Source organism: Pleurodeles waltl, chromosome 4_2 (assembly GCF_031143425.1).
Source record: "Pleurodeles waltl isolate 20211129_DDA chromosome 4_2, aPleWal1.hap1.20221129, whole genome shotgun sequence".
In the NCBI taxonomy this organism is placed as follows: Eukaryota; Metazoa; Chordata; class Amphibia; order Caudata; family Salamandridae; genus Pleurodeles; species Pleurodeles waltl.
This window is the reverse complement of record NC_090443.1, coordinates 349,857,665-349,876,525: the sequence shown is the minus strand read 5'-3', so window position 1 is coordinate 349,876,525 and position 18,861 is coordinate 349,857,665. Positions and strand designations below refer to the sequence as shown.

General features: G+C 44.6%; 1 protein-coding gene across 4 annotated transcripts in view; it reads left to right on the top strand.

Annotated features, from left to right (window-relative positions):
• Window positions 1–3,752: 3,752 nt before the first annotated feature.
• CAMSAP2 (calmodulin regulated spectrin associated protein family member 2) overlaps window positions 3,753–18,861 on the top strand; it is a 452,998-nt gene continuing 437,889 nt past the window's right edge. For 2 of the 4 annotated variants that reach the window (XM_069231424.1, XM_069231423.1), the window contains exon 1: window positions 3,753–5,133. In XM_069231424.1, coding sequence (XP_069087525.1) covers window positions 4,995–5,133 — 139 coding nt within the window. In that variant the 5' untranslated portion in view covers window positions 3,753–4,994. The remainder of the gene's footprint in view (window positions 5,134–18,861) is intronic. The other 2 variants (XM_069231426.1, XM_069231425.1) reach the window with 1 other exon arrangement.

Here is an 18,861-nt window from a genome sequence, read left to right as displayed (position 1 = left end):
ATGATTTCTCATTCATCCAGCATAAACAATGGCCAATTTGTGTTCCTGTAACAATCAGTGAAAGCCTTTGCCGATTGTAAGGCACCCATCACACCAAACAAAAGCGTGCCAGGCATTATTGCAGAATAGCAGGTTAGAGTAAAGTATTATGTCTTATCTAAGCTGTTTTAGGATCTGGCCCCTTAGGGTTCACAGGATCTTGGAAAACTACACATTTATTGGTTTCTGAGCAGGGTAATAATATCAGTGAATCAAATAACATACTTTGTTCGTTAAGCCTCAGTACCTGAAAGCAATGCTAAGTACTTACGAACAAGCTGATGAACACTGCCAGGAACCTGCCCTATCTCCACGATTCCTGGATATGCCAGTGCATGCGAGAGTGACGCATTCATACCCAGCAGTTGTTGCTGTTCGCCAATGTGTCACAGGCGCGATTGTGTCCCAGTGATGGAGCAGGAAGTCAGTCACACAGGGCTCTAGCATGGTGGCCCAAACCCAGCACTGTCTTAGAATGAGTTGGAAGGAAGATGTAAAGGCACCGTCTCACAACCATATTGGCACGAGTTCACAGATGAGCATACAAACGAGATATTTAAGGAATACTTCATACACTCTATATTATTCCATCACAACTAGTAAATTGGTGTAAAGAGCTGCATCAGGCATCAGTCAAAAGTCTAATTACTGCAATCACTTGTGTGGCAGTTCACTATCATATTGGAGAAGTACACAATTAGGTGTACCAACAGGAAAAATGAATAAAATAAAATAAAATAAAGGATGGAAGTGTGTCACAAATTATGTAGAGTGTGCCCTTCCATTGACGATAATTAGGGACTATGTCATCATTCCTGTATTAATCTATCACAACTAATGATTTGGTGTAGAGAGCTACAACATGCTCAGGGCAAATATCATTAGTGGAAGTCACCAGTAAAACAGTTCACTCTAAGGGATATCATTTAATCCAGCGATGTGGGTTTTCAAATGAAACAACCACCTCTGTTCATTTTGTAAAAGGGATGTGTTTTCTGCGTTTTTACGACCTCCAGTATGGTCCACTACATATCGTCAGAGGTGTGATTATTTTCCAAAAAGTGTATACTCATCTTTGTTGTAATTCTTTTACGTCTGCTAGCGCTCTTGTGTTAATTAATGTGTGACTTTTGTTGTCCTGCAAGTCACCCCTATGAATCTTAATTTACAATGGCATTTAATCATGTTGATACAATTTATGTGTTACAGTTTGAATGCTTCTTATGAGAACAGCTTTTTCCTTCATCTATTACAATTTCTCTGGATTCTTTCATTAGACTGCAAACACTGCATTTTTTGGAAGGAAAATATCCAATTTCAGGTGGCAAGCCCCATATGAGTTGTTTTTATGTGTATTGCTCTGTGGGCTGGTCTGGACTAACATATCCATGAGGTCTTAGTGCATTTGTATGCAAACTGGAGACGGGCAAAGTGAAATGAGCCACTTTTGAGAATATCCCACCGTTTATTAATAACATTTTTATCTTGTTAGAGTTATGAGTGAATGTTGTTACACAAGTAAGTGTTTTGGATGTCCCTGGTGTTCTTTGCTCCAATAATGAATCACAGTTGTTTTTCCTATCCCTTTTATATGCTGTGTTAATGATACTGTTGGGGTAGTTCCTTAGTGACAATTTATCCTTTAATGCCTGAGATTGTTGGTCAAAATCCGGAATGTCACTGCAGTCACTTCTTATCCTAAGGAATTGGCCAAATGGTAGATTATTTCTTAATGTCATAGGATGGTGACTATCAAAAAGTAGTAAGTTGTTATGATCGCTTGGTTTTCTGGAGGTCTTAGTTTTCTTTTTACCCTTATTAATAGTAATGGTTAAGTGCTGAAATGAAAGTTCTTTATCTGAAACATTTTTAGTAAATTGGATGTATGGGTTCAAAGAGTTGATCCATACTATAGATTCTTTACATTTTGCCAGGTCACCCTTCCGTAAAATGAGGATGTCATCAATGTATCATTGCCATAAATTAATGTTATTTCTGTAAAGATTATCTTCACACAAAATGAAATTATTTTCAAAACTGGACACGTACAGACAGGTCAAACTGGAATCAAACATGCTCCCCATCAATGTTCCTTGTATTTGCAAATATAGTTTCTCTTCATATTTCTTTCAAAGCAATAGATGCACATTCAATAATGAAATGTATTGGTACGAGGAAAATCCAATTGCCAGACCTCATTACTTCCTCAACGACCTCTAATGCAGGGTTTTGAGGGAGGTTAGTTTATAAACCCTCCACATGAAGAGGGATTAGTAGATTATCTCCCAACTCTTATTAGTCTTTTTTTAGAGGTTTTTTAAGTAAGTTTGAAATGGCAATTTAAAATTGCACACAGAAGCTGCAACTGCAGGCCTGAAACCTATTTAAAGTGTTACTCAAGTGTGTGGCACAATCCGTCCTGCAGGCTCACTAGTAGTATTTAATTTACAGGCCCTGGGCACAGTTAGTTCCACTTTAGTAGAGCTATACAAGTAAATTAAATATGTCAATTGGGTATAAGCCATATTCTACCATGTTTTAAGGAGAGAGCACAAGCACTTTAGCTCTTGTTAGTAGTGTTAAAGTGTTCAGAGTCCTAAAGCCAGCACGAACTAAGTTGACAAAACAGGAGCACTGAAGGCAAAAGTTAGGGGGAAAACCACACCATCAGTTCCAGGTCTAACACGGGGGTGTACAGGGCTTCCATTTTACCCACTGAATTTAGGGCTTTTAGGTTAGAGTACTATAGTGCTGTTTCCCCTTTTGGATGCTCTTATGCATGGTGATATCCGGATGCCCTGAAGCACAGACCTTCATTATGCATAGATCTGTCCTCATGCACAGTCCAGTACCTGCCCATGGGTCCCTCCTGAATACTGCTGTCATTGTGCACATGTATGTTTTTGCCCTGGGTCCTCATGCACTATGCTACTTCCCTCCAGGATTCACTTGGGTACAGAAAGATGCCCGTGATTTGTGCTGCTTTCCTTCTAAGCTCTCTTTTCCGCAGTGCTGAACTTGTACAGGGTGCTGTCCTTGCGCACAATGATTGTGTGTTGCTTAGTGAAGAGTTCTTTCAGTGCGCACAACATTGCTCATTCCAAGGTTTACCACGGCACGGTATTGATCAGCTAGGCCGCCTTGTGCTCATCGAAGGGTTTTCCCAGGAACTCTTTTGGTGTGTTGTAGTGTCCTGGTGTAAGTACCGCTTTTCCCGGGGACTCATTGGGTGCTTGTGCAGAGTCCTAATTTTGATGGGGTTCATTGTAGAAAGACAATGCTGAAGTCCCACGAAGCCCCAATGCACACTGCAGTCCTTGTGCGAATTGACGCTTTCCATAGATATCTTGTGCACCATGCTGTTTTTCTCCTTGGCTCCTTTGTACGCAGAGGTACCCATCTACACTGTGATGTACTTGAGAACCATACTGCTTTTCCGTGACTCCTTGGAAGATAAGGAATCTGTTTGACCAGGGATACACAAACACTGATAGTGATACACTTGCGCACACCGCTGCTCAGTACTGCTTTCCCTGTGGCTTCCTTGATCGTAGTTAGCGCTGTTTTCCGAGTACGACTCTACGTTTTGCCATGGATCTACTCACACAGTGCTGATTTTCCCCAGGGCTCCCCTTCTGCACAGCGCTGCTGGCTGTGAGTGTCTGGGATAAAGGGATAACCCCGCCCATCGCAGCAGACGGAGCAGGGATCAGGCGCATGCGCGGTGCGCACTCCGGCTCTGACGGGTCTTCAGTGCGGCAGCTGGAAAACCGCAGCGGCGGATCCGGGGGGGAGGCGGTGGGAAAGGGGGCACCCTCACCGGGGACGGAGGAACCGAGGCCTGTGGAAGCGGGATACCATGGGGGGAACGCCCTCCCGGTCTAGCGGCTGAGCTTGCCACCACCCAGCCCCACCGCTTGCAGGGAGGGGGCGGAATAGGAGAAGGGAGACTCCCGCAGGAAGAGCAGCAGCTCCAGTGGCACAGGCCGGGCCACAGCAGCACCGCCAGCGGCGCCAGTACCAGCTGCAGCCGTGTCAGTACTGTCGGCAGTACAGTCAGTTCTGCCTGCCAGCAGCATCAGTAATATCAGATGAAGCTTCACCCGAACTAGCATCGGTATCAGGAGCGGTACCAGTACCACCTGGCATCAGTACCACCAGCAGGCTTCGTACCGCAACCAGAGCAGGACCACAGTGCAATACCAGGACCTCTGTATGAACCGGAACCGAAACACTATCAGTACCGAAAAAGGTACTTAAGAGCAGAGTCAGTACAAGGACCAGTATCTGGATCGGAGCCAGGACCCATATCAGTACATGCATCAGTACCGGCAGATACAGCAGTATTAGGACCACGACACGTGCCAGCACCAACATAAATAGCAGGAGTTTAATCTGTACCATCAAAAGGACCAGGCACTGCGTTCACCTCTGTCAGCAGTACCGACACCCGGAGCTATATCAGTAACAACTGTGGCAGCAGCAACCCCCGGTGCTTGCAGGAGGGGCGGCACCGGTACCCCTTACAGTATCAGTACCAGGGCAGGACGAAGCCGCATCTACAGCTTGCGGACCATCCGTCCAGCAGTGCCAGCATCCGGACCCTTGTGGTTCTAGCAGCGCAGGCCTCCTCTCCCCGGTGCACTGCCGCCCCTGCAACTGCTGCTCATAACTCTACCGCCGGCCAGAGACCGAAGGGGGAGCCCCGGGATGGGGAGAAGGAGGATCCTGGCCGGAGAGGGGGAACCGCACAAGCAGCTGCCTCTGAAATGAGTAGAACACAAAAGGGCAGCCAGCCTCCCTCTGCTGCAGGGGCATGCAGCGCGCGGTGACATTGAGCTGGGCACGCTGAATTTATCGCCTGGGGTTTGTTTTCTTTTTTTCCGTGAAGGGGGAGCGGTGTGTTTTTTTCTCTCTCTCATTTTCCGGTGGGAACCATGTAAAGCGGACTCACCATGGGCGATGCCGCAGAGAGCAAGGAGCTGAGGAAAACCTTCATCGTGCCCGCCATCAAACCCTTTGACCACTATGATTTCGCCAGGGCAAAAATCGCCTGCAATGTGGCCTGGCTGCTGGCCAAGGCTTTTGGCACAGGTAGGTGGCACGTCCCGTCTGTCTCCGCCTTCTCTTCTACAAACTGTGAGATTTTACTTTTGTTTGTATGGTACGTCCCCGCTAATAGAGGCCTGCATCTGGTGCACCATTGATGTTTGGTGACAGCATTGTGCTCTGACTTCAAAAATGATTTTAGGATATCCACACGAGATAAATGTACATACAATGAATCTCAATGCACATCGTTTACGCAGTGCTACCCTTGAAAAGCTGAAATGGCTCCAGTCCTGCTGTTTGTTATAGCATCAAGGATATCCTATATTGCCAGAATGACTGTCATGTCGTGGGTGTGTTGCCGACAGCATATACACTTTCAGTTGCAGTTCTATAGGAAAAGAAAGAACACATTTGGTTTATGCAGCATCTTTCAAAGCTTATACCATCATTGTTAATGTGAGCTGTGCTTATAATTTACTGTAGATTTTCTAGTTTGAAGCCAGCAAAATATGTCGGATGAAGCATATCGGAAATGGATATTGCCAATGCCAGCGTCGTACTAAGTATGCTGACCTACGTTGCAAGTGCTCATGGGTGCCTGATGCTCTTCCACAAATGTCACTGCGTGCTCAAGTTTCAGAATATTCACATGAAAGAATGACATAGAGTGAATCAGAATGCAAATCAGTTATAGTCAGGTCATGACTCTGCCCTTCGTATACCTTCGTTGGGACTTGATCTAGGAGTTTAGTGATCATACTAGAAAAAGTCCCGTTTTTGTAGGACACATATTAGTTGCAATGGAATTGGTTCCCAGTGCTGGTAGTAGTGAAACCATGCCTAAATAATGCTTTGAGAATAGATTTGTTTGATATGGCCATTTATAATTCAAATCCTGGCATACAGTACTACCTCGCTTGGCCTTCAGGTCAGTAGTAAAATGCATACTTTTTCATTATATTGCGAAATAAATATTTATTTAGAGTTTTATAGCGTCAACTCATTTTTTATCGTAAGCATTGATCTTATGATGTGTATTTCCCCACGTGTCGTTAATTAAACTCTACTTCCCAGCACCATGCTAATGAAGGAGCCCACTTACCGCTTCAGAGCTTCATTCATAATTTATTCTCTCCACGCCAGTGTCGTATCACGAGCGATTGGTCTGTGCACCATTGATGAAACCTAGCCTTTGCGCCTCACGCTTGGTGGCGATACCCATTAAGTGGCTTATTGCATTCCTGTAATATGATATTTATTGGCCGAGGCATTATATTTTATGAGAAACAAATGTTACTCATATCTCCGAGCATTTATGTCACGACGCGAGGAGTGGAAGGTGTCCCTTATACCACCAGTGCGATGTTAAATATACGGTCATACTTAGGTATCGACGAGGAATTGTTAGAATCAAGGTTCACTGTTGTAATGTGAGGAAAATAAAGCAAACTATTAGCCTTCCCCTGCAGCGACGGATTTAATATCAGCAGCATCTCTGTTAGTATTAAGCAGTGTGTGTTTAGGAAATATATATCCAGATATCGTGCTGATTATTTCATGGGCCTTGTGCTTGATATCTCTCACACACCTAGGCCGCCCCTCGGTGACGTAGAAGGCCCCGGCTGTCTGGAGGGGTTCCACGGTTAGTACCGCAGAGGTATTTTATGTTTGTAAGGCACCCCTCCACCCTCCTTCTCTGGGTGGCCTTAGTTCGACTCCAGCACAGAGTTGTCTGTGACAGACGGGAGGGCGGGAATGCTGCGTTTGGAGATTTCCTCTGATGTCAGCCGTGATTCACGCTCAGGAACTCGGAAATAGCCGGCGCTGGGACTCCCTGGTCTGCAGCTGGACGGGCATGGGCCGTAAAGGATTTCTCTGGCTTCTGGGCACACGCCTCTGCTCCTACTAGCTTCTGGGTAGAGTCACCTCTGCCCTCAAAGGTCCATGCGCTGTCCCCTTGTTCTTTATGGCTACTTTGCAGTCTCCTCTCCACCTTCCCAGCTTCTGCATGTCTCTCTGCCGAGACATTTTAAGGCATGGGCAAAGTGGGCAATTGCCCATGGCCCCAACCTTTCTTGAGCCCCCCCCCCCCATCCTGTAAAGCGAACTTTCTATGAAACCTTTGTAATTTCTATCTCTCCCTTTAAACCTCTCTCCCTTCGTCTGCCTCCCTACTTAAAGTCATCGAAAGTATTTTTGGTGCCTCGGGCAAAATATATTTCAGTTGTTTTTTTGGGGGACCTTGTTACAGTTTAACACATAATTCAGTATTGTCTGGCATCATGCCAGCTTTAATTAGCAGGAAATAGGTAATACAATTTAAACGTCTTCCATACATGGGCCTCCAAAATTTGTCTTGCCCAGGGCCACCAAAATCCTTAACACGACACAGCTCTCGCCTCTGCTTCGCGCGCACTGACTGCTATGCTGCCTCTCCCGTCTGCTCTCTCGGGCCCCTCACTGCACTCCTCTCTTCTTCCTAACTCATATGCGCTCGATTCCCTTTCCTGTCCCCGCACAGGCTCCTGTGCAGCATCCTATTCGTGCTTCGTCTCCTCCACCTACTCTCACTGATTTCTGTGTATTCTCTTTTCTCTGTTGTATTCCCACCGGCTCCTAAGTTCTCTCACACCCTTCTCTATTTTCACATGCTCGTGGGCAGCCTCTTTCCTCTGCTTTGTTCTCACTGGCTCCTGTAAAGTCTCGTCATTTTGTGCTCCCTTCCTCATGGGCAGTCTTTTCTATTCTGTCTGTTTTAATTTCACTGGCTTCTACACCCCCCCTGCTTCACACTCACTGGTTCACATGCAGTATCTCCACTCCGGTCTAACCGGATCCTGTTGAGACGTTCTCTTTCTGCGCTCACTGGCTCCTATAGAGACATCCTTTCTGGGCTCACTGGCTCCTATAGAGACATCCTTTCTGCGCTCACTTGGTCCTGTAGAGACTTTCTCTTTCTGCTTTCACTGGGTCCTGTAGAGATGTTCTTTCTGCGCTCACTGGCTCCTGTAGAGACTTTCTCTTTCTATTTTCACTGGGCTTGTAGAGAGGCTCCCTATGTGCTTTCACTGGCTCCTGTAGAGGCGTTCTTCCTGCTCTCACTGGCTCCTGTAGATACTTTCTCTTTCTGCTTTCACTTACTCCTGTAGAAACATCCTTTCTGCGCTCACTGCCTCCTGTAGAGACATCCTTTCTGCGCTCACTGCCTCCTTTAGAGATGTTCTCTTTCTGCTCCCACTGGCTCCTGTAGACATGTTCTTTTCCTGCTTTCACTGGCTCCTGTAGAGACATCATTTCTGCTATCACTGTCTCATGTAGAGACATCCTTTCTGCGCTCACTGCCTCCTGCAGAGATGTCCTTTTTCTGCGCTCACTGGCCCCTGTAGAGATGTTCTCTTTCTGCTTTCACTGGCTCCTGTAGAGACATCCATTTTGCTCTCACTGGCTCCTTTAGAGACATCCTTTCTGCTCTCACTGGCTCCTGTAAAGAAGTCCTGTTGGGATTAGAGTTGTAAGCATGTAATAGAGTATGTTGGGAAGGGGGCGTTCTTGGGCTGTCGGTTGATCGCGGCTGGTGGGAGGGGCGCACGGTTTTCATGGGGGTACGAAATAAAGGAGATCGTTTTATCTACAGCTTGGGTGTGAAGAGTATTTACTTCATTTGGCGACAATCTGCCAGCTACACTCCTGCCTCCCATGACTGTGGATGAGAACCCATTATTTGGAAGGTGTTCGGAGTTTCCCTTGTGAAGTGTTTCTACTGGCAGTTCTACATGAGTGAAACGGAGACCTTCAATGCCTGTGAGGGCATTTCCTGGAATGCCAGGAATTTATTAAGGGTCTGTGGTTTTGGCATTTCATAGGCAGTGCAGTATACAGCACGGCATTTACAAAAGTCCACCTGCACGCGTTGATGTCCTCGCGCTATTCCTTGCTCTGGCAAGTAACCTCCAGGTTCCTGTTTCTATTCGCTACGACCTGCGTCAGTGCGCATGACCTTCCTGACGCGGCAGTCGACGTCTTCGGCATTAAAGAAAGCATCTCTTATCCCTGGCAGCACGTGCTGAACACCCTGAGGCAATCTCCAGTTCAGAGTAACCGTCATTTACAGTGATACGCCTACTCATATTGCATGTCTGCTATTTACAGTGATGCGCTCACTTTAAAGTAAAGCGCATCAGAATATAATCTTTTGACTTCGATGTTTCTCATGGTGATGCACACACCTTTCATAAAAGCACAATTAAACAATGTGGTGAAACATGTTACTATGATGCGCGCATTGTAAGGGAAGCTACGTCTCTATATTGTTTTGACTCATAAGTGTAATCTTCAAGTTTTTTAGTTTTATTAGGATTACGTTTTGTGCTGGTAATACATTTAGTTCCAAGGTTTGTAGGTGATTTGATAGAGTATTACTTCACTTGTGTTCCTATGGCTTCTGCATCCATTTTGACACCACCTATGTTCTTATCTCATCAAGGTTCACCGGCAATACCATGGGAAGATTGGATAGATATATTTGAAAATTACCTATTAGCTCTGGATGGTCATAGTTTTAGTGCGGCAAGAAAAAAAGCACTGTTATTAAGTGTGTTAAAAAACGTGAGGGACAACATATTTTTAAATACTTACCACCCATTTTAGACGCAGACAGTGAACCCATGGATGACGTATACAAGGAGGCATAACTGCGAATGGAGCATAGATTTGCAAAAGACACTAATATTGCTATGTTAAGGTACAAGGTCTATACTCATCCTCAAAAACAGGAGGAATTTATAGGTCGATTTTATTTCAAGATTACGCAAATTATCCAAGAAGTGCCAATTTGGGCAAATGATGGAATAACTTATTAGAGACCAATTGAAAGCGCAATGCAAAATTAAGAAAATTCAAGAAAGACCATGGGCAGCAAAAAAATCAGTAATTGAAAAATGCTATACAGATTTCCAAAATTGTGGCGAAAAGAGGGTATTGTGTGCATGAAATGGTAAAAAGGAGAACAGAGGAGAAAAGTGGTGTATCTACTATATGTAAAGATGAAAATGAGCCGGAATGTGTAGGGGTTTAAAACAAATTAGGGAAGAGTACAACGAAATTCCAGAAAGGGGTTGGACAGAAAACAAAGTCAGAATCAGAAACATTGCTATAGGTGTGGAAGCAATAGTCACTTAGGAGACTCTGAATCTTGTTTTGCTTTTAACAAAGAGTGTCTAATATGAGGGCTCCGTGGACATTGTGCTTGTGTGTGTAAAGGCAATTTTAGAACAAATGTGGCAGTAACTAGTTCGGGAGAAGTTTTTACAAACAATGGTGAGCATCGTGTTTTAGTGGTGGATCAAAATGGTGATTACAATAATAGACTAAAACTTCCTGTGGCCTCATTTTTAATAAATGGACAGGAAGTAGATCTGATGGTAGACTCAGGTTCAGTGTTTACCATCATTCCAAAAAAACTGTTTTTTGATAAATGGCCTGGTGTAGTATTGCCTCCAAAGGATATCAATCTTATGGGGTATCAGGGCAAGACTATTGATATACTGGGACATTTCTATGCTCTTATCAAATTCAAGTAATGTGAAATAACTGGAAAGGTCTATGTGGCGGAAAATGGACCTCCATTTTAGGGTGGGTGCATCAATTCGACCTACATATCATTATAAATCCCAGAGCAACTAACCAGGTTATTGTTGTGGATGAGATGAGTATTGAAAACATCTTAGATTAAGCTACTGAGGTATTTAAAGAAAAGTTGTGTTTGTAAAAAAGTTACGTACGTGAAATTAAACTTGAAAAGGAGCCATACCCTTGAAGCATAAAGCGAGGAGAGTGCCTGTGGTAATTAGAGGAGAGGTTAAAAAACTGTTGGATGATATGCTACGAAAAGGAGTAATTGAGCCTGTGGAAGCTGTTGGAAGCTGGCTCTGTATATACTATATAAAATTGAGTTATAGTGTGCACAGAGATCTGGGGTTCCCTAGAAGATTAACAGAGGCTAAAGTAGACAATACTAATGCTCTCTTTTGTGGTACTGTGGTCGAGCAGCTAGGCTTATCAGAGGTTAGTGCAAAGCATTTGCACACAGTCAAGAAATGGTGCACACACTCAATGACTAACTCCAGGCCAATGTATTCATATGGGAAAAATATATTTGTTAATTTATTTCTAGAACCAAAAGATTCTCGCTGCAGGTAAGTACAGTTGTATGTATAAATTAAGCATATGTATCAAATGTATTCTGTGTAATTTTGACACATAAAACAGTTTACAGGCAAGTAACAGTTTTCACTTTCAAAAGTTGAGACAGGGCAAATTTCAGGACAGTCCTGGAGGTGCGGGAGGGGGAAGTGTTAGTGCAGTTTTGTGGTAAGTACTCAACTTACAGTTCCAGTCTCCAGGGGTTAGGATGTTCACTGGTCAAGGTTCAAGATGACCCCAAACATACACCACCAGCAACACGGGGCTGGCCGGGTGCAGAGGTCAAAGTTGGTGTTAGATTTAGAATGAATCCTATAGAGACTGGGGGCACTCGGGAAGAGATCTGCTGGCAGGTAAGTACCTGTGACTTCAGAGGGCCGACCTGGGGAGTTTAGGTGAGCAGGGGGGGAGGCGGGGCACAGCTTAGCACCAAAAACACACCCTCCGCGAGACACAGGGGCGGTCGGGTGCAAGGTGCAAACACAGAATCGGGCTCTGAATGCTTTTCAATAGGGGGACCCTCGGGGTCACAAAGATGCTGCAGGCTGGGTCCAGGGGGTTGGTTCTGGAAAATCAAAGGCTGGACAAGGAGGAGGGCCGCCTGCTGAACGTTGCTGGACCGTCGGTTGCATTTCCCAAGGCCAGGGGGCTGTGGGTGCAGGAGTACCTTTGGGTATCTTTGGGTATCTTCGTCCGGTTCTCTCGCGGTCAAGGGGGTTCTCTGGATTTAGGCTGCCGCCGTCGTCGTGTTGGACAGGAGGGGTCAACCCAGGGTGGACACAAGGTCAGAATCGCCTGGAGACCTGCTCTGGATGGGTGGGCCATCTGGACCCGGGCCATGGGTGTCGGGTGCAGAATGGGCAGGGATCGCGGATATGGGGAGGGTCTGGCGTCCTTGGAGTTTCTTGTGGACAGGGTCGCTGTATTCAGGAGTTCTTGGTCCTCTGGTGGGAGGCATTCCTCTGAGGGTTTGTAGAGGTTGCCGGTCCGGCAGGATGGGTCGCCTTTTTGTAGCAGGGGTTCTGAAGCTGCAGACAGGCTGGTAGGGCTGGGGCCAAGTCAGTTGGTGTCTGGAACCTTCTCTGCTGGGGTCGCATTAGCAGTCCTTCTTCTTGCTTCTTTCTTCTTTTCTTCTTGAGGTCACCAGGAATCTGGTGAGCTAGGTTCAGGGGTGCACTTTAATCCTAGATTTAGGAGCGTTACAGGGGTCAGAGGGCAGTAGACAATGGCTACTGTCCCTGAGGGTGGTTACACCCTTCCTGTACCCGCTCTCTTTGTTGAGGGGGGGAACATCCCTAATGCTATTGGTCCCTGTCCTCCAAACCAAGATGGCGGATTCTGCAGGGAGGGGGTCACTTCAGCTCTGGACACCTTAGGGGTGGACCTAGCTGGAGTGGTCCCTCCTCCCTGTTTTACCTAATGTTCCTGCCGGACTTGCCACCAAAAGTGGGGCTTTGTCTGGTAGGTAGGCATCTCCACTAGCTGGAGTGCCCTAGGGCACATAACAGGAGGCCTGAGCATTTGAGGCTCACCGCCAAGTGTTGCAGTTCCTGCAGGGGGAGGTGTGAGGCACCTCCACCCAGAGCAAGCTTTGTTTCTGACTCCAGTGGACACAAGGGCCCTCACTCCATGGGGTCAGAAACTTGTCTTTTAGTGGCAGGCTGGCACGGACTGGTCAGCCTAACACTAAAGTGTTGGTTAAAATACAGGGGGCATCTCTAAGATGCCCTCTGGATGCATTGTACAATAAACCCAACACTGGCACTAGTGTGGGTTTATTGTGCAGAGACGTTTGATACTAAACTTCCCAGCCTTCAGTGAAGCCATCACGGAGATGTGGAGTTCGTAAAGGAAAACTCCCATCCCATGTACTTAATATTGCCACACTGCACTTACAATGTCTAAGAATGGACTTAGACATTGTAGGGGCCTATTGCTCATGCAGCTATGCCCTCACATGTGGTATAGTGCACCCTGCTTCAGGGCTGTAAGGTCTTCTAGAGGAGTGGCTTACCTATGCCACAGGCAGTGGTTGGTGGGCATGGCACTCTGAGAGGGATAACATGTCGACTTTACCTTTTTTTCCCGACCAGCACACAGTCTGCAATGGCAGTGTGTATGTGCTTGGTAAGGGGTCCCTTAGGGTGGCACAATACATGCTGCAGCCCTTAGGAACCCTCCCTGGTCACAGAGACCTTTGTTCCACTGGTACCTTTTACAAGAGATTTAGCTATGTGCCAGGGGTGTGCCAATTGTGGGAACAATGGTACAGTTTAGGGAAGACCACTGGTGCTGGGACCTGGTTAGAAGGATTCCGGCACACTCTCAGTCAAGTTAGCATCAATATCAGGCAAAAAAAATGTCTGTGCGGAGCGGGTAACCATGCCAAAAGGAAGACTTCCCTACAGAAGTTACAAGTTGGATTTCTCCAGTGGTTATTTCAGAAAAAGCTGATGGGCCTTCACACTCAGGAAATAACAACTGCAAATTTCCCTAACATTATTGAGATGTTTTTGAAGCTGGATGGTGGACCTTTTTTTTCAAAACTTGATCTTAAGAATGCTTATTCTTTTACATGAAAGTTTCAAGAATTTAACAGTGTTTACAACAATGGAGGGGGCATTCCAGTTTACAAGAATGCCATTTGGTTTCTCTTCTGTGGCCAGCTTAATTCAGCGTATGATGTCAGAAAATTTTAAAGGTGTAAAGAATGTCATCTATTTTCAAGATGATATTTTAGTGTGTGGAAAGACAAAAGAACAACATAATTATGTTCTTCAACAAACATTAAATAGATTGTCAAATGCTGGTCTTACTTTGAGGAAGGAAAAGCATATGTTTTTAGTAGAAGAAATTGAATACATAGGGCACACCATATCCAGGAAAGAGATTTGACTAAAGAGAAATTATTAAAGGCTATTCAAGAGGCTCCCGCTCCTCAGGATAAAGCCCAGTTATGTTCCTTCATGGGATTAATAGAATATAATGTGACATTTTTTCGACAGGGTTGTGAAAAAAACAGAAGTATTGAATAACTTGTTGAGGAAAGGTAACAATTTTGTGTTGAATAAGGATCATCAAGATGCCTTTTTGGTTATCAAAAATGAGATTTGTAATGCAGGAATATTAGCAACATTTGACACCTCAGTAAAATCAATAATAACAGTAGATGCCAGTACTACCGGCATAGGAGCCACGTTATCTCAGATACACACTACTGTAGGAAAAAACTGTAGCTTTTACTTCTCGTTCCTTAACGGAAATGGGAAGCATTAGCTGCGGCCTGGTCGATGAAGTATTTTAGAACCTATTTATGGGGATTGGAGTTTATGCTTCATTCTGATCACAAACTATTAATCAAAGTGTTAACACCAGGAGGGACTGGAAAAGGTTCTGCAAGGCAAGCGAGGTTGGCAGCAAGAGTAGAAGAATACAGGTACAATGTTGAATACATTCCTGGGTGGAAGAATGTACAAGCGGATTGTTTATCACGTCTTTCAATGGACTGAAAGATGGTTGATAAAGAGGCAATTCTTTCTAAAGAGCTTGAAGGAGCAGTGGCCTAGATGAGTGATTTTTAATGTAACAACAAAGAAGCAACATTTATAACAGAGAAGTGGAATCAGGAAATGGAAATGGGTGTGGTACTGAAGCAAGTAAAAGAATTAATTGTCAGAGGGAGTAGGAGAGAAAATATAGTGTCTTGTAGTGTAAGGCCTTATTTGAAGGTTTTAGATTAATTATCTTTGAGTAGTCAAGAAATTGTTATGCGGGGTGACAAGTTTGTGCCTCCCCAAGGTTAGAAGAAAAAGTTAGGGTCTTTGGCTCATCAAGGACATCTAGGGCAACCCCTTACTAAAAAAAGGTTGCAAGAGATATATTGGTGGCCAGGAATGGATGAGGATGTCAGTATGTGGGTGTTGAGGTGCCAAGAATGTATGGATAGTGAAAAGGGCTTAAGACAGGTTTACAGATGGAAGGGGACATAGTAGTGAGCCTGGGTTACCATGGAATACAGTTTGGATTTTATTGGACCTATGAATAAATTGAAATCTAGTAACATTATGGATGTTCACTCCAAATGGTAAATAGTTAAGTTCATGAGAGATATGACTACAAGGAGTGTGATCTTGGAACTAGAAAGTGTGTTTCAAGAAGAAGGGTTTCCCAAAATCTTGGTCACAGATAATGGCACTCATCCTACTTCTGTTGTGATGCTAAGATTCTTAAGGATTTGTGGTATAAAAAATAAATGCACTTCATTGTATAGTCCTCAAGGCAATGGTTTTGTGAAGTGGGCCAAACGGTTGGTAAAAGGAACCATTTTAATTGGTTTGCAAAGCAGAAATGATGTGGCGGAAATAGTGGAAGATCTGGTATGGGCGCACCATACGATTGAGAATAGAGCCACTAAGATTTCTCAGTTTGAGTGTATGAGAGGAAGGAAACCTAGTCCCAAGTTACTTCCTGCGTGGCTGTGCTTGCAGGATGATTCTTTAAAAAGTGATAAGAAGATCTTTGAATTCAAGAAACATAAATTGCAAGAGGGTGATTGGGTTGAAATAAGGAAAGGAAGGGTAGATGCGGGGCTATCGAAATTTTCCGGACCATACAAAGTCAGAGCAGTTCATGATTGGCATGTTGTTCTCGAAAATGGGGATTGATGGAACAAGAGGAGAGTGGTCCTGTTTCAAAAAGAGGGTGAGGTTGTTGAGTCTAAGCAATGTACTGACAAAAGTATCAGTGGGTACATGACTATGAATGACAACTAATTGGTTGACAAAAAAGGTGAAAACTGGGTGGGGGATTCTATAACGGGTATAGAGTAGGTGAAGAGTCTAGAATGGTGAAACATCAGAGGATTCACAAGTGCCCTGTATATTTAAAAGATTATATTAAGTAATACATTTTTACTTTCTATGGTATATTGTTACGTAATGTTTTTCCCTTTAAGTGTTCTTATATCTTCAATTTCTTTCCAGTTCATTATTTATTTGTTGTTTCCTTGGCTTTGAAGTATTGCATTTTGTAAAGGAGGGAGATGTTTTGCATTAGAGTTGTAAGCATGTAATAAAGAATGTTGGGAAGGGGGCGTTCTTGGGCTGTCGGTTTATCGCGGTTGGCAGGAGGAGCGCACGGTTTTCATGGTGGGCCCAAATGTTATGTTATTGAAATTTATACAGCGCATAGCAACCCTGAGGCCTCCCAGCGCTTGAGACAGAAATAAAGGGGATCGTTTCATCTGCAACTTCAGTGTGAAGAGTATTTACTGCACGTCCTTTCTGCGCTTACTGGGTCCTCTAGAAATGTTCTTTTTCTGCGCTCACTATCTCCTGTAGAGATAGCCTTTCCTTGCTCACTGTCTCCTGTAAAGACATCCTTACCTCACGCACTGGGTCCTGTAGAGACGTTCTCTTTCAGGTTTCACTGGGTCTTGTAGAGACATCCTTTCTGCACTCACTGGGTCCTGTAGAGATATCCTTTCTTTGATCACTGGGTCCTGTAGAGACATCCTTTCTGCGCTCACTGGATCCTGTAGAGACATCGTTTCTGCGCTCACTGGGTCTTGTAGAGACATCCTTTCTGCGCTCACTGGGTCCTGTAGAGACATCCTTTCTTCGTTCACTGGGTCCTGTAGAGACGTTCTTTTTGCCCTCACTGGCCCCTTTGGGAACATTGTTTCTGCTGTTTTTGTCTCCTGTAGAGACGTTCTTTTTCCTCTTACTGGGTCCTGTGCAATCCCTGCCCTCTACCCTTCCTGCCCCCTGTGACGTCTTTCTCTCTTTCTACTTTATATCCCTCCTGTGCGGTCTCTTTCACCTGATCTCAGTGACTCCTGTCCAGCGTCTCTCCTCTTCTCTCACTCACTCTTCTTTTCGTGCTCAAAGTATGCAGGAAAAGTGCAGTGCGTCAAACTGCAGGAAATGTGCCGGGCCTCTGTTTTCATCTTCCTTGTTTTTAAGGAAATCTTAGTTAGGTGAATGACGAAAAGTGCTTGGCGTGATTGTATTCAAACTACCAAACATGGTTGAAACATTTTAATTCACCAAAATAACATACATTATTACAAGGTGTTGAAATGGAAACAAACGATTCAACCTCCCAACTGTTTATGGTCTGTGAGCTGTTTTCACGTGATGTTTATGTGCCATTTAGCGATTTCGCCTTCAAATGTCATGTTTGCCCGGTGGCTACATATTAGTGCAATCCTTCAAGCAAGAGGAATGTGCTGATGGGGCAGAAAGTTCCTGCAACAACTTGCTTTGAGGGATCCAGCGATTTACCAACTCCTTCGAGGCTTGTTTTATTCTGCAGAAAATGTGGGTGTTACATTTGGATGGTTACTTCGTGGTGTTCGTGGCATTCGACTGCTGACCTAAACTCCAGTGTAAACGGAAGGAGTGGAAATGTATGCTGCAGGGACAAAAATAGGCGTGGGCCTACAGGTTTTCACTTGCACGAATTCTTTACACTTAAGGAAGGAAAAGCGTGATCTGATCAGTATGCGCAGGCCGGATGTGTCTGCGCCTTCCATTAATTAAGCAGCTTTAAGCAGCTCTTACCACTAGGCTGTAAATAGTGCTTTAATGAGGAATCCTATTGCAGCCTTCATTTCCAGCTTAAGTTGGGAGATGTTTGAGAGTGCAACAAGGATAGCTCCTGGGACTTTCTTCTCTGTGTTGAGGTCCTCGATAGAGTTGGTTGCCATGCTTTGTGAAGCCATCTGATTGCATGCTGTGCCAAGATTTGGAGGAGTTCAGCATTGGGTGACAGAAGCTGGAACCATTCGAGATTTTCAGGTTCACCACAGAGCATGTGAATCATTCCCATGTAGAAGCATTATTTATTCGTTTTTTTACCAAGTGGATATCCTGAGAAGTTGACATGTATTCGCAAAATTGAACACATATGGTTTACGCCATAGCATTTGCCCTTGCAAAGGGTAGTAACATGTTTAATGCTTTGCGTCATTTTTCGGATGAGGCGACAGACACTATACGGTTATCAAAATGAAATCTGACTTAAGGCACTTTGTGCATTACTTCTAACTTACCACACCTTTGACCAATCTTGCACATATTATATGTTGAAGCTCAGAATAAGCTCAGAAGGATATAAAGTTGTTGATATCGATTTCAGCAAGGAATGAAGTGGCATAAAACAGCTTTAGCTGCAGAAAGACATCACACACACTGCAACGCCCTTAGCTTATGCGGACCAACGTTTGCTGCACCATTTTTGAAACATCTTTGATTTTGACACACAACACTCAGCACCTCCAAACAGGCAAAAATATGTGAAGTACCATAACAACCATGTACTCCACAAGGATCAGGAAGCCAAAGCAAATCAGCAGGGCATTAGCTTTGTCAGTAAGATTGGGGAGAGGGTGTGAGCTTCAAATTTTCCAACAATCACGTTGGCATTCAGTGTTAAAATACATTATACATCAAGCAGGGCGCACAAGAGCGACTTAAGAGGCAAGGAAGAGGTATGCAGATTGGTAGGGGTAGGGAGTGAGAGAAATTAAATTATTTTGTGAAATAACCAATATTCCTGAAATCTTTC